At 49.7% G+C, this 23,650-nt stretch overlaps 1 protein-coding gene across 2 annotated transcripts in view; it reads left to right on the top strand.

Annotated features, from left to right (window-relative positions):
• PRKDC (protein kinase, DNA-activated, catalytic subunit) overlaps positions 1 to 23,650 on the top strand; it is a 2,139,921-nt gene that overhangs the window by 1,588,655 nt on the left and 527,616 nt on the right. For both annotated transcript variants that reach the window (XM_069220133.1, XM_069220131.1), the window contains one exon: positions 6,640 to 6,826. In XM_069220133.1, coding sequence (XP_069076234.1) covers positions 6,640 to 6,826 — 187 coding nt within the window. The remainder of the gene's footprint in view (positions 1 to 6,639; positions 6,827 to 23,650) is intronic.

Raw genomic sequence — 23,650 nt, 5'->3', positions numbered from 1 at the left:
GGTCTTCTGAGGGCTCTCTGAGTTGCTGAGAGCCCCTCTGCCCTCCCCCCCCCCCCAGCCCCCACCTCCCTCCTGGGTAGAGGCCACCAGGTCCCTCCTGGTCCCGGGCAGCTCCATTTTCTTCTAACCGCGAGCTTTGCGTGTGCCAAGGCTTGTTGGCAGAATCCAGCAACGCAAACCAGACTGCAGTCATCCATCTGGCGTGGGACATCTTCTGTACCAACCAGAAACTGGCATCTGTCTTCTTGGGTGCATAATTGACTTTGTCTTCTCAGCGGTGGTGCTTCTTTTGCACCTTCATCCGGGTTAGCCAGGGCTTCTGTTCTCCCTGGACTCTTCAGTGCTTCTTGGACTTGGTCCCCTTCTTCCACAGGTCTTCTGGTCCAGGAATCCATTGTTGGTGTCTTGCAGGCTCTTCTGGTTCTTGCATAATCTTCTATCAAGACTTCTTGTGTGTTTCAGGAAACGTAGTGTGATTTACTCCTGTTTTCCTGGGCTCTGGGTTTGGGTCTGTTACTTACCTTTTGGTGTTTTCTTACACTCCCAGCGCTCCTCTACATACTACACTTGCCTAGGTGGGAAACCGACTTTCGCATTCCACTATTGTAGTATATGGTTTGTGTTCCCCCAGGCCCATTGCAATCTATTGTGTTTTTCACTATTTGCACTGTTTTCTAATTGTTCCCTTACCTGTTTTTGGATTCTAGTATATGTACTGTGTATATTACTTACGTCGTAAGGAGTATAGTGTCTAAGGTATTTTTGGCTTTTGTGTCACCAAAATAAATTACTTTTTATTTTTGCAACATTGAGCATTTTCTTTCATGTGTGTGAGTACTGTGTGACTACAGTTGTATTGCAAGAGCTTTGCATGTCTCCTAGTTCAGCCTTGGCTGCTCTGTCTACACATACCTCTTGATAGCCTGGCTTCTAGACACTGACTACTTTTCACTAATAAGGGATAACAGGACCTGATATAAGGTGTAAGTACCTTTGGTACCCACTATAAACCAGGCCAGCCTCCTACATTCACTGCCATATTAGGGGCAGTTAGTCTTGACAACAAAGGGTGAAAAAAGGGTGTTTCTTCTCATACTGCTGCAGAGTTTGAGTGCTTCAGCGTTCTGTCCATGCTTTTACCTTACTTGTCAGACAAGCTGATGGTGAAGTGGCAGACACTGGGTGGTGTGCTCTGGACTCTTGTCTTTAGAAGCATAGCAATCAGTAATGAACTATGACACTATGATACTTGAAAAACCTGAAGCATTGCTTTAAGTCCCACTATCATAGATTGTTCATAGGGGTGGAAAGTGGGAATCATCCCTCAATAGTGTGAAAAAATAGGGTCAGATATTGCATTTTTACCCAGATTTGCTAAAAAGCCACCATCTTTGAAAGGGCACTCATCAAATATCGTAAATCTTTGTGTGCTATTAAATCTGACGACACGCCCCACCCCACCAAACCCCAGCAGTGCTGCAGGGGCCCACCGTAAGCTAATCTGCTATGATCAACATCATGCATTTTCCCACACAGATTGCCAACAAGGATCTGCCATGCAATAGGTCTCACATTTCCTTGAGTGCAACCTATTGGTGTTGAAAATTACAATGTATTTTATTTATGTGTTTTGGTTTGGAGTGTAGGGGATATATGTGGTGTGGAGTAGAAATTTGTGTTTTTTTCATTTGAATTGTTACTTTTGGAACTGTGCAGTGTGGAATTGTGTGGTGCGGAGTGTATTTGTGTAGTGGAATTATGTGGCATGGTGAATATATATGAGTGAGAGCTGCATAGAATAGATGGAAAGGCAGCTAGAGAGAGATAGGTTGTTTAATCAAGAACTAAGAAGAGACAATGCAAGCTTCCCTCACATAGATGGTACAGTGCAAACTGCCCTCACAGCGAATGTACCCTGCAAGCTTCCTTCACACAAAGCAGATACAATACAGGCAGCAGCAGTGCAGGCGTCCCTTACACACAGCAGATACAGCACAGGCAGCAGTGCATGTTCCCTCACAGAGAAGGTACAGTGCAAGCTTCCCTCTTACACAGCAGATACAGCACTACAACAATGCAAGCTTCCCTTAAACACAGAGCGGATACAGCAAAGGCAGCAGCAGTGCAAGCTTCCCTCCGACACAGCTGATACAAAGCAGCAGCAATGCAAGCTTCCATTACACGCAAAGCAGTTACAGCAAAGGCAGCAGCAGTGCAAGCTTCCCCCCAACACAGCTGATACAAAGCAGCTGCAATGCAAGCTTCCATTACACACAAAGCAGTTACAGCAAAGGCAGCAGCAGTGCAAGCTTCTCTCACACACAGCAGGTTCAGGCATGACCTATTGGCTATGCTAATACTTTGTGCACTGCTGCTGTGCTATATCTACACTGTGTGCGAGGGAATTTTGCACTGCTCCTGTGCTGTATCTGCTGGTTGTGAGGGAAGCATGCACTGCTCCTGCCTGTGCTGTATCAGCTGTGTGTGAAGGAAGCTTGCACTGCTGCTGTGCTGTGTGTGAGGGAAGCTTGCACTGCTTTTGCCTGTGCTGTAACTGCTCTTTATATGAGGAATGCTTGAACTGCTGCTATGCTGTATCTGCAGTGTGTGAGGGAAGCTTACACTGATGCTATCTGTGCTGTATCTGCTCTGTTTGTGAGTAAAGCTTGAACTGTGCTGTGCTACAGCATCTGTGTTCTTTCCCTAAAACTGTACCAATGTTTCCCCAGTTCACACATCTCTTTCACACAGATAAGTCCCTTGTAAAAGGTACCAGTGGTACAAAGAGCCCTATGGCCAGAGAGTGTTCCTAAGGGCTGCAGCATTCTGGCTACCCAATGGCAGTGTGCATGTGTTTGGTGATGGGTCCCTTATGGTGGCACAATATATGTTAGTCAACATGGCATCCCTATCAGGGTGCCATGCCCACAAACCACTGCCTATGGCATAGGTAAGTCACCCCTCTAGCAGGCCTTATAGCCCTAAGGCAGGATGCATTATACCACAGGTGATGGCATAGCTGCATGAGCAATATGCCACTACAGTGTCTAAGTCTATTCTTGGACATTGTAAGTACAGTGTCGCCATATTAAGTATATGGCCTGGGGGTTTGTCAAAACTAGTTCCACAGTTCCATAACGGCTTCACTGAACACTGGGATGTTTGGTATCAAACTTCTCAGAATAATAAACCCACACTGATGCCAGTGCTGGATTTATTTAAAAAAATGCACACAGAGGGCATCTAAGAGATGCCTCATGTATTTTACCCAATCCTTCAGTGCACGACTGACTGGTCTGTGCCAGCCTGCCGCTGAGATGTGTTTCTGACCCCTTGGGGTGAGAGCTTTGTGCTCTCTGGGGCCAGAAGCAAAGCCTGCACTGGGCGGAGATGCATGCTTCACACCTCCCCCATGCAGGAACTGTAACACCTAGCAGTGAGCCTCAAAGGCTCAGGCTTCGTGTTACAATGCCCCAGGGCACTCCAGCTAGTGGAGTTGCCCCTCCCCCCCCCCGGACACAGCTCCCACTTTTGGGCGGCAAGTCCGGGGAGATAATGAGAAAAACAAGGAAGCGTCACCCCCTCATCCAGGTCCACCCCTAAGGTGACCAGAGCTGAAGTGACCACCTCCTTGGAAAATCCTCTATCTTGTTTTGGAGTACCCCCCCACAGGCAGAAGGCACAAAGAGGGTGTAGCCACCCTCAAGGACATTAGCCATCGGCTACTGCCCCCAGACCTAAACACACCCCCCCTACATTGAGTAATAAGGGGGCGACCCTGAACCCAGGAAAACAGATTCCTGCAACCTGAAACAAGAAGGACTGCTGACCTGAAAGCCCCGCAGAGATGACGGAGACGACAACTGACGTGGCCCCAGTTCTACCGACCTGTCTCCAGACTCAAAGAACCTGCACTGCAACGCATCCAGCGGGACCAGCGACCACTGAGGATGCAAAGGGCTGACCTACACCCAAAGGACCAAGAAACTCCTGTGGACAGTGGCTCTGTCCAAGAAACCAAGAAATAGCCATCTTTAAAGGGACTCCAGCCTCAACCTGGAAGCATGAGTCCCCAACACTCTGCAGCCGACGCCCCCAGCTCGTGTCCAGAAGAACCAAGACTGCAGAGAGGAAATAATGGTACATTTTTAGTGAAATAACACTGGTGCTGGGGCCTGGTTAGCAGGATCCCAGCACACTCTGTCAAGTCAGCATCAATATCAGCCAAAAAGCGTGCGTGGGGGGGGGGGGTAACTGCAACAAGGAGCCATTTTCTTACAGTATAACATCAAATACACTGATCTGAATTGCGGAGTCCCACTAGGACATCAGTGTAAGATACAAGTCAAACTAGCCACTGCTATAAATAGAAACAAGGGCTCTCACACACCCAACTGGTTGTCATGCCTCGTCCTCGGGTCTGCTCCTTGTCAGACCAGCTCTGCAATGCCTGCATGTACTATCACACAAAGATGAACAATGTTGCCTTACCCTCCTTGATTAAGGTCAGGTCCCCTTGGGAAATGTGGGCCTTAGGACTGCGGCAAAACTAAAATAACCAGAAAAACTCAACAATGAAAATTATTTGGATGTGTAGTCATAAACTGTCATCTCAAAGTGTGCTGTGGCTGATCACACCGAACTGGTATGGTTCCCACTTAGTGTCAGTCTGTGGGGGGCTACCTGTAAGCTGTAGTCAAGTCTATTCAGAATTTTACAAATCTATATATGAATGCATTGCTGGAAAATTATGATTGTGTCCCCATAGGGTTGTAAAGTAATAGTGGACATTGTGCGCCCATCATATGTTGAGATAACCCTCAACCAGCATCCTTGTGCTTCCTTAAAGCCATATTTACTGCTACACAGAAAAGCATGTAAAGCCCCTCACAGTTTTAAGTGCAATGTTTTGATGATGGCATTCCAGTGAAATTAAGGCTCATGGCTTTTAGTCTGTGGTAAATATATCACATGCAAGCTTGCCTCTAAATGATTTCTTCTTCTGGCTTCTCATTCCCGGAAGTTGATGAAGGGACAAGTGGAGAACACCCAACTCTCTAGATAGAAGGCAATGACAAGAGGAAGGGCCAGATAAGCCACGGGGAGAGAAATTAGCATAGTGCAGGCACCTGGTGAGAAGCTCATGGAAAGGGGAATAACGGCTGGTGGGCCAGGAGGCTGCATGAGAACCCGTAGGGAAAAGAAGGTGCTTTAATGTGAACCCTGGTTGAGACATGAGAGGCCCTGGGGTGCGGAACTGAGGCTGCAGGTGAGGCTATTGGGGAGCACAGGCATCAGATAAGACATTAATGCAGAGGGAAAGCAATGTATGAAGGGAGTATCCCAAGAGTTGCATGAGAAAGGAAAGCAAGCAACTTCACTGTTGGCCTCAGAGTCAAGGGGGAGGGGAGCGACCTGGGAGCTGCATGAGAGGCCTAAGGGCAGCACATCAGAATGGTGAACAAAGAGCCCAGGTGAGAATAGGGTCCAAGGGGCAGAGAAACCAGGCTCTTACCCTCCAGTGCTGTGGGTATTCTGGGAGTGCAGAAGCTCCATCATGGTCACCTCTTCCTCTTAGAAATGAAAGGGCCAGAAGAAGAGCCTGGGAGCCACATTAGAGTTCCGTGGGGAAAGACAAAAAAATCTTAGTTTACAGCTGTGTGGGAGTTCTGTATGAAATCTGTGAGTTTGTGCTTCATCATGCTCATATTCAGTAGAGAGAATGTGGCATAATGGCCAGAGCTGCCAACTTTGGAACTGGGAAACCAGATTCGAGTCTGTCTCTGCGTTGACTTAAAATCCTGTGGTTTGGGCATATAATTTAATCTGCTTGTGCCTACAAAACGTAAATGTGTCCTTGTGTAATGTAACTAGGTTTCATGTAAAACGCTCCAATACCTTTCGTTGGCGTTCGTGCTATATAAAAATGTAAAAGAAAATCTCTCAGAAAAGGAAAGAGCTGCTCCTTCTCTTATTTCTCTTTCTCAGTCAAAATCAAATTGCTCAAAGCCCACTCATGGCCAGGGCTCACCAATAGTAAGAAATGTGTACAGATGCCGGGCACTTGGCCCACCTCATCCAATCCCAGGTATGGTTGTAGTGATAGTCATCTGAACGATCACAGGCCACCCAAACATTTTAACCTGCAATTGCACCTGCTTCATATTTTCTGATTGGCTGTGGGCAACAAGGTTGTAAAGCTTTGTTTTGGTTTACTATAATGCACTGCCTACTTATCCTTTGAACAAAACAAACATGAAAGCTTATTGCAAGAAATCCAGAGATCTGAGGCATTAGCAATATAAATTTCCCACCGTTGTGACAATTTATGAATACTCACCCCAAGTCTTCACCATCACGGGACTCTAAACAGTTGTTTATTCTGTATCATTTCCCTCCACTGGTTCATTCCTGAACACTACTGCCCTTTAGTACTGATCCCTGAATTCCAAAGAAGCTCCCAACCTGCAGCCTGCAGTACAAAAGCCAGTTACCATATCAAACTTGTCCTCCTGTTCACATGCAGCTGAAATGTCCTATTGCACAAATGAGGAGTAGTGATATGATGATATTTAAATCATGTTCATCTTTATATGTATGCTTTCCATGCACCTGACTTTTCACCTTTCTACTGTATAGGTGTTTTTTTCTGGATAAAATTCAGGAAAAACTTCCTGTTTGCCATGTAGATGATAGCATGGAGGTTGATGGAGGAGATGATGCAGTTGACAAAATGGAAGTGGATGAGCAAGAAGATATAAACACTTTGATAAAAAGCTGCAAGTTTACTATGAAAATGAAGATGGTGGAGAGTGCTAGAAAACAGGTAAATGCAATGTCACAGTGTTGGGGGTTTGCTGTAAAATTGTGTACACAAAGCAGTACAACAGAAACATAAAAACTGTAGCCCTCCTTTTCTGATCAATATCTTTTCCTGCTGATCACTCACTTATGAATGTCTCCAAGCCCCAGACTGAATAAGAACATTTTCCTTGTATCGTCAGTGCTCTGCCTATCCAGGAAGTGATTGGACTGGTCTTCCATGATGGTGTCAGTTGCTTTAACTTCATGCCTTACTGATGAGAGTTTGAAGTTGTTGTTCTGTAGTTATCAAATTCCTAAGCATTTTATCAGTGCTTATATGCAAATTAGGTCAAATGTCACCTCCTTGGGTCTCTGGACTGAAGCCCTGCCACTCTTCCTTTTTGTGATTGATACTTCTAATGACAGGCTCTTAATCTATTAACTTTTCCCAGGCCTTAAGGATACTGTAGCAACACAAAAGGATGATGGACGGAGTGTTGAAACTTTTCAAATACTCACCCCCAGTCACAGATCTGGGTTTAATCCATTGTTCTTTTGCTCACCATGCCACCCCAGTTTGGACCCAGCCATATGCAAATCAGTCTTGACCCTGTTCCCCATGAGATCAGTGTGGATTTGTTTCGATACCAAAATTCTCAGTATTCAGTGTAGCCATTATGGAGCAGTGGAGTTTGTGTTTGACAAACTCCCAGACCATGTACTTGTGCACTTCCAATGTCTAAGAATTGGCTTAGACACTGTAGGGGCATAGTGCTTGTGCAGCTGTGCCCTCACCTGTGGTATAGTGCACCCTGCTTTAGGGCTCTAAGGCCTGCTGGAGGGGTGACTTACCTATGCCACAGGCAGTGAGAGGTGGGCATGACACTCTGAGGGGAGTGCCATGTCGACTTAGTCATTTTCTCCCAACCAGCATACATGAGCTGTGAGGCAGTGTGCGCATGTGCTGAATGAGGGGTCCCTAGGGTGGCATAATACATGCTGCAGCCCTTAGAGACCTTCCCTGGTGACAGGGCCCTTGGTACCAGGGATACCATTTACAAGGGACTTATCTGTGTGCCAGGGCTGTGCCAATTGTGGAGACAAAGGTACACTTTTAGAACACTGGTGCTGGGGCCTGGGTAGCAGGGTCCCAGCACACTTTCAATCATAACTAGCATCAACAGAAGGCAAAATGTTAGGGGGTAACCATGCCAACTGTGGCATTTTCCTACACTGAGGAACTCTCCTTTGAAGACTGTTTTCAGAAAAATGTAGGGATAGACTCCTCATACTGAGTGAGGCAGATGCAACCTCATATGAATGCTACCCTGATTGGGGGATTTGGGTTGACTCATGAGGAGTACAGAATCAACTTTAGGGACACTTGAAAAACCCTGAGTCAGTGCTCAGTTGACTTTGTGAACTTTGCAGTGAAGCTCCCATAAGGGAAAGAGAGTAACCACAAACAGGGCAAAAACAAATAGTCTTCTCAAAGCCCTGCAAAACCTGCACAGGACGGTGGGCCCAGAGACGTCCCAGCCAAGGGGTTGGTACAAGGGGAAAAACTGGGATCCCAGGAAGGCTTGGTGCCATACCTGCAAAACCAGTGGACACCAAACTGGAGATTCTAACTCTCCTGACAAAAAGAATTCCTCTACAGCACCTGCAGTAAATGCAGCTGTAAGTATCCAGATGGGATTCCAAGTAGGCCCTGACCATGTCAGTGAGCTTAATGAGGCAAGTTAAGTCTCAGAGGGTAGGGTGCATGTAGCTGTCTTGACTGTCTGGTCCAGTAGTCTGGAGAAGTACAGACAACAGTCTCAGATCAATGGGATTCAGGTTGAAGCACTGAGAGACCCTGGTGCCAGTGTCACCATGATGACTGTGCAACAAGTGTCCTCAGATGAGTATCTTGCAGAAGAGAGACATACTGTATTCAATGTTGACAGCCAGGCCAAGGTCCACCCCTTGGCAATGGTGTCCTTAGAATGGGGAGGGGTTACTGGCCAAAAGAAGGTGGTGGTATCTCCTGCTATAACTTTCCATGTGTGCTAGGGAATGATTTAGAGTCCTCAACCTGGGCTGAGGTAGAAAGAAAAACCCATGCAGCTATGCTGGCAGTCCCTGAGTCAGTGTGCATCAAAACCAGAGCACAGAGCATAGCACAGGGTGAAAAAGAAGCGTTGCAGCCAGGGATATTGGCCCAACCTACCAAGAGAAAAGGCAGGAAGACTGGGGGGACCAACATCCATACAGTTCACAGAGCCGGATCTCTCTCCTCAGTGAGAAGACCTAACAGCCCCAGAGGGTACAGCGCCTCGGGAGCTTGGGATTTACGCTGTAAAGCTCCTAGGACGAGGGGGGCCGTCTATGGAGGGTCTGAGCCATGGACAACAAATCAGTCCCACTCTTGACGGCCTGAGGCAGCAGGCTGCTGCACAGGGAAAATGATGTTAGTGGTACCCACATGATCTATCTGGAGGAGGGACTCCTCGATACTGCGTCCAGAGACCGTAAACCTGGCGCCATCAGGAGACTGGTAGTGCCTCATCAATGCAGAGAGTTTCTCCTAACACTGGCCCATGACATTCCCTTAGGAGGGCACCTTGGTCAGACAAAAATATGGAGTCAGTTGGTTAACCACTTCTACTGGCCACGCATGTCCTGGAAAGTAAAGGAGTTTTGTAACTCCTGTGTCACCTGTCAGGCTGGTGGCAAAAAAGGTGGACAACCGAAGACCCCCTTAATTCCACCTTTAGTGGTTGAGTTCCGTTTGATAGGGAGGAGATTGACATTGTTGGTACCCTTGGCCCTCCCTACTTCGTTGGGGAACAGATTTATACTGGTGGTAGTGGATCATGCCACCAGATACCCTAAAGCAATTCCCTAAGGACTACTACTGCCCCTGCAGTAGCTAGACCATTCATTGGTATTTTACCTGTGTTTTTTTTCTAAGGAGGTGGTGTCAGACCGAGGTACGAACTTCATGTCTGTCTACCTAAAGCACATGTGGGCTGAATGTGGTGTGGCCTATAAGTTCACAACCCCATATCACCCCCAGTACAATGGTCTTGTTGCAAGATTTAACAAGACTCTCAAAGGCATGATTGGTGGGCTCCCTGAAAAACTCAGAAGGGTGACCTACTTTCATGCCTGCTTTTTGCCTACTTAGAAGTGACAAAAAAGGGAATGGGTTCCTCCCCATTTGAACTTTTGTTTGGGCATCCTGTTAGGGGACCACTTTGCCTTGTGAAGAAAGAATTCAAGAGATCTCTCAGAGAGCCCCAGCAGAATATAGTGGATTATGTGCTTGGCCTTCGTTCAAGGATGGCTTAGTACGTGAAAAAGCAAGAAAAACTTGGTCAGCCAAGAGCTCCAGATGCTCTGGTTTGACCAAAAAGCTGCACTGGTTGTATAACAACCTTGGCAGAAGGTATGGGCATTGGATCCTGTGGCTTCTAGGGCCCTCCAAGATAAGTGGAGTGAATCCTACCCTATCCTAGAAAAGAAAGGTGAAGTCACCTAACTGGTGGACTTTGGCTGTTGCAGGAATCCAAAGACGGTAATCCATGTAAATCGGCTGAAACCCTACCATGACAGAGCTGGGCTGACCATGCTCATGGTCACAGATGGGGGATAGGAAATTGAGTGATCCTCTCCCTGATCTCCTCTCAAGCAATCCTAAAGATGGCTCAGTTGAGAGAGTAGTCTTTTCAGACACCCTCTCTGGACAGTAACAGACTCACTGCAGGTAGGCCCTACAACAGTTTGCTAAACTCTTCTCCTTGACCCCTGGCAGAACTACCTTGTGTACCCATACTGTGGACAGTTTACCTGCTGAGAACAAAATACACAGACAATCTGACCATGTCAAGGAGAGCATGCATCAAAGCTGAAATCAGGAAGATGCTGGAATTGGGTGTTATTGAGCGCTCAGAGAGCCCCTGGCCCAGCACAGTTGTGCTAGTCTCCATACCTCATTCCCATGGCACAAAGAAAGAGATGAGTTTCTGTGTGGACTGTAGGAACTCAATGAAGTGACCATGACAAATGCCCACCCAATTTGAAGAGTAGCTGAACTCATTGACAGATTGGGAGCAGCCAAATATCTGAGTACTTTTGATCTCACCTCAGGGTACTGGCAGATAGGAGCAACAGAATCATCTACATTCTACACTCTTGATGGGCATTATCAGTTCACTGTTATGCCATTTGGTCTGAAGAATGCCCCTGTACCTTCCAGAGATTGATGAACAACACTCTTGCTTGGTTAGAAGACTTTTGTGTAACATATCTAGATGATATTGCTGCCTTCAGCTCTACCTGGCAGGACCACCTGATCCACCTCAGAAAGGTCCTTGAGGCTCTGTAAAGTTCAGGCCTCACTATCAAGACAAGCAAGTGCCAGATAGGGCAAAGTCAGTTTGTATACATGGGACACCTTGTTGGTGGAGACCAAGTTCCACCACTCCAACCCAAGATCCAGACTATTCTGGACTGAGCAGCTTAAACAGCCCAGACCCGAGTCAGGGCATTCCTTGCCTTGACTGGGTATTACAGAGGATTTGTGAAGAGATGTGGCACTATTGTGGCACCCCTCACAGAACTCCCATCCAAAATGATGCCCAAAAAGGTAAACTGGACAGTTATCGGTCAATAGGCCTTTGACAGCCCGAAAGAAGCAATGTGCTCTGCACCTGTTCTAAAGGCTCCAGATTACTCTAAGCAGTTAATTGTGCAGACTGATGCCTCTGAACATGGGATAGGAGCAGTCCTGTCCCAAATCAGTGGTGAGGGCTATGACCAACCTGTTGCTTTCATTAGCAGGTTACTCCCCCAGAGAGAGGGAAGCCTTCACAGTGGTTTGGTCCCCGAAGAAGCTGAGACCATACTTGTTTGGTTCTCACTTTGTAAATCAAACTGACCACAGGCCTTTCAAATGGCTAATGCACATGAAAGGTGAAAACCCTAAACTGTTATGGTGGTCCATCTCCCTACAGGGCATGGAATTTACAGTGGAACACAGACCTGGGAATGACCATACCAGTGCAGATGGCCGTTCCAGGTTCTTCCACTTAGAAGAAGACTTCCCTGGGAAGGGTTAGCTTCATCCTCTTTCTTTTTGGAGGCGGGTTTTGTAGGAGAGTGCCTCTTTTGACAAGGTCACTCCCTCCCCACTTTTTGCCTGATTTCTGGTGCCATTTTGACTGAAAGTGCACTGGGTCCCTGCTAAACAGGTCCCCAGTGCCAGATCTCTTTCCCTAAAACTGCACAATTGTTTTCCCAATTTGTACCCAGTGCACTTTCAGTTGAAATGGCACCAGAATCCAGGGAAAAAGTGGTTGAGGTGACCGTATCGAAAGGGGAACTTTACTACACCCACCTGTCCCCAGTGACATCAACACTTTCCACTCTTTATGCAGACCTGCCACGACATACTGCACCTCCTCAGATTAAAAGTGCGCAGCGTGCATACTGCCTGCAAGAGATACGCAGCATACTCCTACATTAAGAGACAAAATCCACACACAGTTCTCCTACAGGATACGTACATCACAACAGATGAAGTAGATTTCTTGTGAAGGTGCTGGAGAGGCCGCTTTTAAAGAACTACCTATTCTGCATATGCCTGGGGGGCCCTGATCTGGGTCTGTCCGGGAGTCCCATACCAAGTCTTGGATCCCACCATTGACACTGAGGGCCTTTATGTGCACCTGGAGGGGCGCCTCCATGGTCACCCCCGATTACTGGGCAGTATCTATGACCCCTACACTTGCAAAGGGAACTTTTGAGACGCCCTCTCCTCCCTTCTCGCCTAAACAAAACTGTATTTCTAGTAGGTAGGGATTATAACTGCATTCGATCACCACCTCAATAGATCCCATCTATCCCTACTGTGCTCCCCCCACACGGACAAACAGCGCGCTTCTCCAGCTGGGCACAAAAATGACCCCTCATGAATGTCTGGCGAATACACAGTTCCGGTACTAAACTCTACTCGTTTTACTCCATAGCACACCGATTACACGTGCACCTCGATTGTTTCTTATGCTCGACCTCGCTGATACCCATCCTACATCGCACTTATTACTTAGGCCCAGTGGTCTCTGACCATGATGCCCACTACATAGACATGCAACGGACATCCACCAGGCTCGCGGTACCCACATGGCGCCTTCATTGGGATTGCCTAGATGACCAGCTCCTTCGTAAAGAGCTAGGCACCCACATCTGACGCTACTTTGCCTAGAACCACACCACCACCTCCACGAGGTTGGTAGAGTGGGACGCTTTCAAGCTGGTAGTGCAAGGTCACTCCATACAACAGGTGGTGGGAGTATGTGGAACCCTAGATGAGGAAATAATATCGGCCAGGAAGCACATCGCCCAGTTGAGCAAAGCAGCAGGTCATGACCCAGAGAAGGTCCCACAGTTAACAGCTGCGAAAACCGCATACACACAACTCTTAGAGCGTATTGACGCTTTCATTTCAGAGCACATGCCAAGTCCATAGGGAAGGAGATAAGGCCGGCCAGTTAGTCGCCTGGGTAGCATGACAAGACACCAACCCATCCCCAATCACAGAGCTGATCACGCCTTACGAAGCTGGTCTGGTGTGTGGCGGGTACCTGAAGTGCTACCACCTTATATCAAGTTCAAGTATCCCCTATTAGTGTAGTGTAGGCAGTGTCAAGAAGCCAGGCTTTCTGGAGGTAGCTGTGGATGAGCAGCCAAGGCTTATCTAGGAGACATGCAAAGCTTGGGCAACACCACTGTAGACACACAGCACTTACACACATGAAAGAAAACACTCAGTGTTTCAAAAATAAATGTACTTTATTTTAGTGACAGAATTACCAAAAAAGAACTAGATAGGCAACTGTAGGAGGCTGGCCTGATTTGTAGTGGGTACCTAAGGTACTTATACCTTATACAAGGTCCAGTTATCCACATGCAAGGCTCGTGGTTAGCGGAAAATGGTGCTGCCTGGGACCAGGAGGGACCTGGTGGCCTCTATCCAGGAGGGGGGGGGGGACAGAGGTGGCCCTCAGCAACTCAGAGAACCCTCAGAAGACCAGCCAGCACGCACAGGAGACTCACAGCACAAGGACAAAGAAGGTGTAAATGGAGGCCCACGCTGCTGGAGAACCACTCAGGAAGCTGTGCGTCGCAGGATGGTGTCCTGGGGGCCTAAGCTGTGCTGTGCAAGAAGAACTTCTTGGAAGGTCACACACAAGCCTTAGCCACTGGAAGTCACATGGTGCACGGGGTACTGTCTTGCGTGTGGAGGCAAGCTCTTACCTCCACCAAATTTGGACAGCTGGACGTTGGGACTGTCAGAGTCACTTTAGTCCACCACCCGTGTTGCTGGATCCACTCCTGTCGTCGGGAGAGGGTACCAAAGCCACCGGTCATTGCTGCAGAGAGGTGCCTGCTGAAGCAGGGAAGTGACTCTGTCATTCCACAGGAGATTCCTTCAGTTCTTCTGGTTCAGGCTGAAAACAGGCGGTCCTCGGAGGATGCACAACCTGAAATCTGTTGCAGTTGCTGGCAGGAGCTGAAGATACAGTGTTGCAGACGTCGTCTTAGCTTCTTTGTTGCAGTTTTGTAGAGTTCCTGGAGCAGTCAGCGGTTGATCCATTGGTACAAGATGAAGTAAAGGGGGGGCGTGGTCTGGCCGCGATCCATGATGGCCGCCTGAGAGCCGAGCTCCGCACAGCGGCGGGCCACGTGGCGGCGGCGCTGGGGGTGCTCGACGGGACCCCCGAACGCAGCGGGGGGCGACGTAGGAGTTGGAGACAGTGAACGACCGACGTCCGTGACGTGGGGGGAGCGCCCTCCTCGGAGGCGCCGAACGGAGCGAGGGGAGGAGGCCTGAGGCCTACGGCAGGCCCCTGAGCCGCGGCCTCGAGTGTGGAATCACCCCGACATGGAGAGACGCGTCCCTCGCTGAAGCCTGAAGTGGGAGAGAGCGCGTCCTTCGTCCCTGCCCGCGCGTTGACAGCGGCTCAACTGCGGCTCCTGGAGCCGGCAACAGGCCGGACGCCGCCTGACCCCTCCCTCCCTCCTGATCGATAGCTGCCGAAGGGGGAGAACGGAGCCGACCACCATCAGGGCCCGGAACAACAACGACGCGTCTCCCAGTGCCTCTCCACCCTCCCCCTTTCTGCCGGGGGTGACGGGATCGGCGACAAGAGGCCTCACCACCAGCGGAGCGCAACGGACGGCTACCCCCACCCTCCCAGCCTTACCTGCTCCAGAGAAGACCCCCTGAGAAATGACAGAGGCCCCGGAGAGGTTGGAGAGGTGAGAGCCGAGCTGGTGAGTCAGAGAGGATGAGAGACGTACGGAGAGGAGGGTGGTGGATGAGTGTGAGAGGGGCCGGGAGTGGGGAGAGAGAGAGGGGAATATAACAACGAGCGGAGAGAGGAGGAAGACGAAAGGAAGAGGAGAAGGCAAAGAGTAAAGGAGCAAACTACCTAATAAAAAGAGGGGCAAGCACAAGAGGGGGCAAAGAGTAAGAAAACAAAAAAAAAGAGGAGAAAAGGAAAAAAGAGAAAGGAAAACAATCAACACAAACATAACAACAAAAGACGCAATACCACACTAACAGGAACTGACGAGGCATGAAGAGCAAAGAGGGCCAGGAGTAACATCGGACCTCGGCTTGGCTCCAAAACAACCCCTCTCTCCACGGAACAGCCCTGCGTGACGCTGAACACTATAGAGCCAACATCGTGATCCTTCCCCTCGTACATATACACCAACGACAGCCCCCCCAGGAGGCCATTTAGAGAGAACTCTGAACCCCACCTGCCACCCTCTCTCCTCTTCTGCCCACGCTGATCGCCCTCATTGAGACACGGACAGGCACCCCCTTGGATCCCCACCTGCAGGGAGAAACCTGCAATGCCCAGAGGCAAGACGGCGGGTAAAGCACCGTGTAAACCCGCTCGCCAACTACTCTTCTCTGAAGCCCTGCGTCAACAGAAATATCCTGCTCCCGCAGCCTCTCCGCCCCCTCACACGACACCATGTCAGACAATACTCAAGGAGCATCAACGGATCGTATACTGCAGGAGATATCGGCAGTAGGCCGCAAACTGGAAGGTATGGACACTGCCATGTCAGCATTAACAGCGGAAACGAGATCCATGCGCTTGGAAATAGCAGGCTTCCAGTCACAAATCTCCGGACTGGACCATCGAGTAGCGGCCGTGGAAAGTCAAGTGGTCTCACAGACTGACAGAGATCAGGAACTCTTGTATCTTCGCAGCAAGTTAACCGACCTTGAGGACCGAAGCCGCAGAAACAACATCCGCTTCCTCGGATTTCCGGAAGGCATTGAGGGTACAGATATCCTCTCTTACCTGCGAGACACGCTTCCCAAACTAGCCGACGTAACATTTGACCCCCCTCTGGAATTTCAAAGAGCGCATAGACTTGGTCTCAAGAGACAAAACGGACAAGATCGTCCTCGTCCAATCATAGCCTGCTTCCTCCGGCACGGGCAGGTCCGCCAATTGCTACAGCTGTCCCGAAGGCAAGGCCCACTCCGGCTCGGTCCCCTCGAAATCCGCCTTTCAGCAGACTTCTCCAAAGAAACAGCAGATCGAAGAAGAGCCTTTCTCTCCTTCCGCCCTCGCCTTCGCCATCTGGACGTTAAATTCGGCCTCTTCGAGCCAGCCAGGATGTGGATAACTAAGAACGGAGAGTCACGAACCTTCTATGACCCAGAGGATTTGAAGTCATTCCTAGAGGGGCTGCATGATCCGACACAATCCATGGAATTAACAACCCAACCCCCCCAAGACACACAGAACCAAACCAGGGGAATTGGCCAATCGGAAATTGCTCTGGACACCGACGGAAGACCTACTACAGACCCCCAAACCAGGGGCAGAGACCTGGAGAGGTTAACAAAATGTTTTGATGACAGGGGCCAAGTCCTACAGGCGGTGGCGATGCACACACAACTGCCGGACAGAGACAAGTTCCGATCCCCTTTGAAACCCTAGGTGCCTAATACCTGAAACCAACATGGACACAGTTTTCCTACAAGCCCTCGATATCTACAACCACAGACTGCCATAGAAACGTTGCAGGAAACATTGGAACTTTGATGAAAAAGCCCAGACATAGAGACATGATGAGTACTCTACTTTAATGTACACTCCTTAAACATGGAACCACGGAGAACCGCCCCCCCCCCCCAAGAAGGCTTTAACCGCCTCGGACTGCTCAGACTGTTCGGATTGTGTGATAGTTTTGTTGGCCCCCGATTACCTTTACTTTTGTTTCTCAATGTCCCTCCCTTTCATGCCGGGTAACACTTTCCATGTCCCTTATCACTTCTCCCATCTAGAATCAGGACCCATAACGTCCTCTGGAAAATATGGGAACTGACGCAATACCCTTGCACACTACTGGCTTGCCCTGGCAGGGCTGGGGCAAAACGATTCTGAACTGGGTTTTGAGCTCTAGACCCCGATCTACTAACAAACGCAATAGTGACATAATGATGGGCGTTGGTGCAAAGCAGAACAGACCACAGATGCCAAGTCCCAGAGCATATACATGCCACAACTCCTCAGAATAACCAAGGGGAAGCGACCTTAGTAACAACAATACTTGCCCCTGTCCTTTCCTCGCGCTTCCTCCATCCCCCCCCGCAAAGGGACGCGGCCAACATGCGTCCTCCCCCCATCCTCTGGTCACAAACACATTCCACCCCCCCCCGACATAATTGGATGCACCCACGTGGAGGCCTGCTGGCCGGGCATCGAAGCTCATTCGGCCTAGGTTTTAGACCCGCCGGTCAAAGTTCGTCACTTCAGGATTTGTATCCCGGTCTCCCCCTCTTTACCTTCTTTTTTTTATTTTTTATTTTTTATTTCTTCTCCCCCCACTGTCTTCTCTTTATTCTCTTTTCAACTCCTCTTCGTATCCAACGCGCCCGCCACCTACCATTCCCCTCCCTTCCCTCTCCCCGACATCCTCTTCAGTTCACGGAATCCACCCCACTCCCCCGAGCTCATACCCCCGGGTGGGGGGACACAGGAAACAAGGATACTCAACCAGATGGGAGCACCGGTGGTTCCCCTCAGGGTGATATCATGGAACGTAAGCGGCCTTACCCACTTTATCAAACGGAAGAAAGTCCTATCCTACCTTAATTCTAAGCAGGCAGATATTGCCTTATTGCAAGAGACACACCTAGACAGTCTTGAATCTGATAGATTACGACGTGACTGGGTGGGAACCGTCTTGTTTAGTTGCACTCCACCCTCACCAGATACGGAGAATGTCCCAAGAAAAAGCGGGGTGGCGATCCTCTTACGCAAAACCCTCCCTTTCACGGTCGTCAAATCGTGGACAGACCCCAAGGGCCGATACATATTTACCAAACTGAAAATAGGGGACTCAACATTGTGTGTGGGATCTGTTTATGCACCAACAGGTCCCAAACGCCTCTTCTTTCTCCAGCTCAATCGACTTCTAACCGAGATAGGGGCATCCCGTTACGTTATAGGAGGAGACTGGAACCTAGCAAGGGACGCAGCACTGGACAGGACAGGGCCTCTAGACACGAGTAACAACGCAGACAGGGCCATCCAGTCTGATATCCTCGCAGATAACGGTTTGGTTGACCACTGGAGGCTGACTCACCCAACGGACAGAGAATTTACCTTTCTCTCGCCGGTGCACGGTACCCAATCACGGATCGATTACTTTCTCCTATCCCACAATCTTATGGCCCACACCGTGGAGGACGATATACTGGAGAGAGGCCTATCAGACCACTCCCCAGTCCTTATAGCCATCCGCTTAGGCCTGGTATCCCCGGGCCGTAAATCCTGGAGATTAGCAATCCATCGATATCGATCCCCCCAAGGTAAATTGCAGCTACAGGACCATGCGACCACTTTCGCCCAAGACAACCTTGGTACAGTTGATTCGAGTCGAACTATGTGGGCTGCAGCCAAAGCCTCGATACAGGGACAGCTCATGCGGGATGCGGCGATAGCGAACAAAGACAGAAAAGAGCAACAAGCGGCTCTGGAACTCAACATACGCCGACTAACCAGACAATACACGGCACATCCCTCCCTTCCAGGCCGCCGAAGTTTAGAGCAAGCACAAATGGCCCTTAATGAGTTATACACCACCCAGGCCGAATTCGCATTACAGAGACTCCAAGGGAGACACTATGAACAGGGTGAGAAGGCGGGACGACTGCTCGCAGCCCAACTCCGTCAAAGAGCTGCCGCCCTAGCCATCCCAGCCATTCGCTCTCCCTCCGGGGACATACTGACTCACCCGCAGGCCATTGCAAACGAATTTGCCCAATTTTATAGACACCTTTACACGCCGGAAACCACGACTAACCTAGCGCAAGCTACCACCTTTTTAAAGAAGCTAGACCTCCCCTCCCTAACAAACGAGGGCCGTAGCCTATTAGAAGGGGAAATAAGCAGACAGGAGATAGATAAAGTCATCTCTGACCTCCCGTACCACAAATCCTCCGGAGAGGATGGATATCCTGCAGAATTTTACAAATGGGTAGGGGCAGAGGCGATTGATATCCTATGCGAAGCCCTCAATGAAGCCTGCGAAACACAGACATTAGGGGCCATATCCAACAATGCCACAATAGCTGTCATACCGAAGCCTGGGAGAGATCCTTTATTATGCAGCAGCTACCGACCCATCTCTCTACTAAACGGGGACATCAAAATTCTAGCAAGCGTCCTGGCAAACAGACTACGTAACACTATACACAGGTGGGGTTTGTACCGGGCCGCACGTCTAGGAACCACCTACGAACCCTATGCCATACCTTATGGGCGGCCAGAGACTCCCCGGAGTCGGCGCTGGCCCTGTCCTTAGACGCCGAAAAAGCGTTCGACCGCATAGAATGGCCCTACCTATTTGCAGCCTTAGAGAGATTTGGCCTAGGCAACAAATTTATCTCCATGGTACGACTGCTCTATGACCAACCCGCGGCCAGAGTCAACTGCGGAGGCTTCCTCTCAGACCCTTTCCCTATCCGAAGGGGTACACGGCAGGGGTGCCCCCTTTCACCTCTCCTGTTCCTTTTGGCGATGGAGCCCTTGGCGGCAGCCATCCGGTCCTCCCCCTCCATAACCGGCCTACCACTACCTGAAGGCACCTCCAAGATATACTCTATGCTGACGATATCCTCTTAACACTCACGGACCTGGAAAGATCCATTCCGGCCCTATTAGAGGTAATCGAGGACTTCGCAGCCCTATCGGGATACCGTATTAACTGGGACAAAAGTGAGGCACTTCCGCTATCGCGAGTAACCACAAAAGCGGCACTCCTAGGCTACCCATTCCGGTGGACGCCAAAACGCCTTAAATACCTAGGAGTGCTCGTTAACTCTGGACTGGCACACATGGTTGCGGACAACATTGATCCTCTCATCACGCGGACGAAACTGGACTTTGCGAAATGGACCCAGTTAGGCCTTTCCATGTGGGGCAGAGTACAAGCGGTTAGAATGGTGACGGTACCCCGTTTCACCTATATCCTAGGTCTCCTGCCCTTACAAGTGCCCCTCTCCACACTAAGAGGCATTGATGCACTAATTAGATCATTCGTGTGGGGCACTATGCGACCGCGGCTATCACCAGCCAAGCTTTTGGCCCGCCGCATAGACGGGGGAATGGGACTCCCATCAGTGGAACACTACTCTTTAGCCCTCCAAATGTCTCAGTTATCCAATACACTGTCGAATATACCAGATCCCCCCTTGTGGATAGCAGTGGAAAAACGACTCCTGACTGCGAACGAAGGACTCGGTGGACCCTACCGTGCAGACCTCCCAGCCACTAACTCCGTGAATCCTATCCTGGCGGCGACCAGGGCATCCTGGCAAAGGGCCCACCGGCTGTTTGGGGTCCACCCCCTTATACATGCCCAAGCGCCCCTGTGGCACAACAGTGGCCTACGCATAGGTGGCGAGGTACTCCATTGGCCGCAATGGAAACAGGCAGGCATCCTTACCCTCTCACAGGTTCTGGAGAACGATGTGCTCAAACCATTCCCCAAGCTACGGGAGGAGTTCGGCCTACACCCGAACCAGGAATGGAGATACATGCAACTCAAGCACTGTCTCTCCCAAGGGAATACACCTCCACAGCGGGGATCCCTGCCCTCACCGATAGTGGCTTACCTGCAGCAATGGGGACAATGCAAGGGAGTAATGTCGGGTCTATATGATCTCTATTATTCGACGGCTTTACTCCCAACCGCTAATGGACAAACTACGTCTACGGTGGCAAACCAGGCTGCAGCAGGATCTAGACCCAGACGATTGGGAAGCTACCCTAGAGGCACTAGACAGAGGCACCCGGGAAGCACGCTTGAAATTCTGCCTCTTTAAAATCTTACATGAATGGCACTGGTCCCCAGCGAAACTGCATAGGACCGGACTCCTCCCGCATGCAAACTGCTGGCGATGTCCAGAAACATCCTGTGACCTGATACATAGCTTAGTAAACTGTACAACAGTAAAACCACTCTGGGATGCTGTGAGCTCCACTCTGGCTGAAGTAATGTCACTTCCGTCACCACTGCCTCCTGCCCTTATACTTCTGCAAGATACGACCTCCCTACCAGACCTCCCTAGACCACACAAGCGACTGTTCCACACAGCGTTAGCTACTGCCAAAATTTGCATACTCAGACACTGGCGGTCAGAAACCCCCCCAAGCCCGGAGGAATGGATTACAGCCATGATCCGCACTGCTATGCATGAACGGATCATCTATAACTTACAAGACCAAGCTCAATTATTCCTACAGGTATGGGCTCCCTTCCTCACAAGGGGGCAATAGTGCCCTACCCGGAACCACCACTGTTCCCTTCTCCCTTCCCTCTCCCTCCCCTCCCCCACATGCGTCTCTTCCCCACTCTCCCTCTCGCTCCCGTACCTCCCCCTCCCTCTGTATTTTCCCCCCTCTCCCCCTCCTTATCTCCCCTTCTCTTCCTCTCTTTTCTATTCTTTTCTCCTCTCCCACTTTCTTTTCTTTCCTCTTCTTCCCCTTCTCCCTCTCCCTTTTCCTACTGTTTCTTCTTCTTTTCTCCTTTTTCCTCTCTCTTACTCTCTATCCTCTCTCATTCTCTTTCCCTCTCCCTCTCGCCCCTTATCCCCAGGTCCCTTTCTAAAACACCCACTAGAGTCAGAACGTCGCCTTCCAGCAACGCTCCAAACAGACCTCCATGGTAGATTCTTTTCCCCATGTAGTCAGCTAGTCACCTGGTCCCAACTGATACTGATCACAGAGTTGACATGAGCTGCAACACCCATTATCCGTGCAGCAACATCCCTCGCTTCCCAGGGTGGCACTCCCCGGTCCTTTTGTCTGAACAGGTACAACCTACCCTTTACCCTCATATCTTTACCCTCTTTAAACCCCCCCACATAGCCTAAAATATGTTGGAAGTGAACTATACCTCAAGTTTTTATGTTATGACTGCTACCTTGTTTGTGCCTTACGAGTCTTTTTTTTTTCTCTTTCTCTTTCTTCTTCTTCGGTTTCCTAATATCACTGATGTGTAATTACTCCCGATTGACGGGACCATGATCCCACTGACTCTGTATCATATTGTGTTATTAACAATAAAAGAAAAGTAAAAAAAAAAAAAAAAAAAAAGATGAAGTAAAGGATGCAGAGGATTTCTGCTGGAGTCTTGCAATCCGAATCTAAGGTCCCCCACCTTAAATAGCCCTGAAAAGGGGATTGATCGCCTAACCAGGTAAGCACCTATTAGGAGGGTTCTCTGACGTCACCTGCTGGCACCGGCCACTCAGATGCTCCCAGAGTTCCCTGACCATCCTGAAAACAAGATTGCAGAACCCAGGGACACTCTGGAGGAGCTCTGGGCACCACCCCTGGGGTGGTGATGGACAGGGGAGAGGTCACTCCCCTTTCCTTTGTCCAGGTTTCGTGCCATAGCAGGGACTGTGGGTTCGTGAACCGGTGTAGACTAGATTATGCAAGGAGGGCACCATCTGTGCCCTTCAAAGCATTTCCAGAAGCTCTGGGAGAATACCCTTCCCATGCCTGTAACACCTATTTCCAAGGGGACAGAGTGTAACACCCCTCTCCTAAAGGAAATGCATTGTTCTGCCTTCCTGGGATTGAGCTGCTCAGACCCCAGGAGGGCAGAAGCCTGTCTGTGAGGTGGCAGCAACTGGTGCTGCAGTGAAACCCTGGTATGCTGGTATGGCAGTACTGGGGGTCCACTGTGCATCCCCCAGAGTGCATGGAATTGTACAACCAATACTGGAATCAATATTTGGGTACAATTCCCAGTTGTAAGATAGGTATTGACCTATGTAGAGTGCACACTTAAAATGGTGTCCCCGCACTCAAGAAGTCCGGGAAAATGGGCCCGGACAACGTGGGGGCGCCTCGAGTAGTGCAGGGGTGCCCTCATACACATAGGTACTTTGAACCCAGCCTTCAGGGTCTGAAAACCTGACATATAGGTGACTTATAAGTGGCCTGGTGCAGTGAAAATGGCTGTGAAAAAGTGCATGCACTATTTCACACAGGCTGCAATGGAAGTCTTTTAGAAGCCTTTGTATGGGCTGCTTATGGGTGGCAAAAGAAATGCTGAAGCCCATAAGGATCCCCTGGAACCCTAATGCCCTGGGTGCCTATGTACCATATACAAGGGGGATCTAGTATGCCAATTTGGAGTGAAATACTGGGTTACCAGTATGTAAGTACATATTTGGAGCCAGAGAGAGCATAAGCAATGGAGTTCTGGTTAGCAGAACTCCAGTGACACAGTTAAGCATACTGAC

The sequence above is a fragment of the Pleurodeles waltl genome, chromosome 2_2 (genome assembly GCF_031143425.1).
Source record: "Pleurodeles waltl isolate 20211129_DDA chromosome 2_2, aPleWal1.hap1.20221129, whole genome shotgun sequence".
NCBI classification, from domain to species: Eukaryota; Metazoa; Chordata; class Amphibia; order Caudata; family Salamandridae; genus Pleurodeles; species Pleurodeles waltl.
Note: the sequence above shows the minus strand (reverse complement) of the source record. Positions and strands in the feature narration are given on the sequence as shown.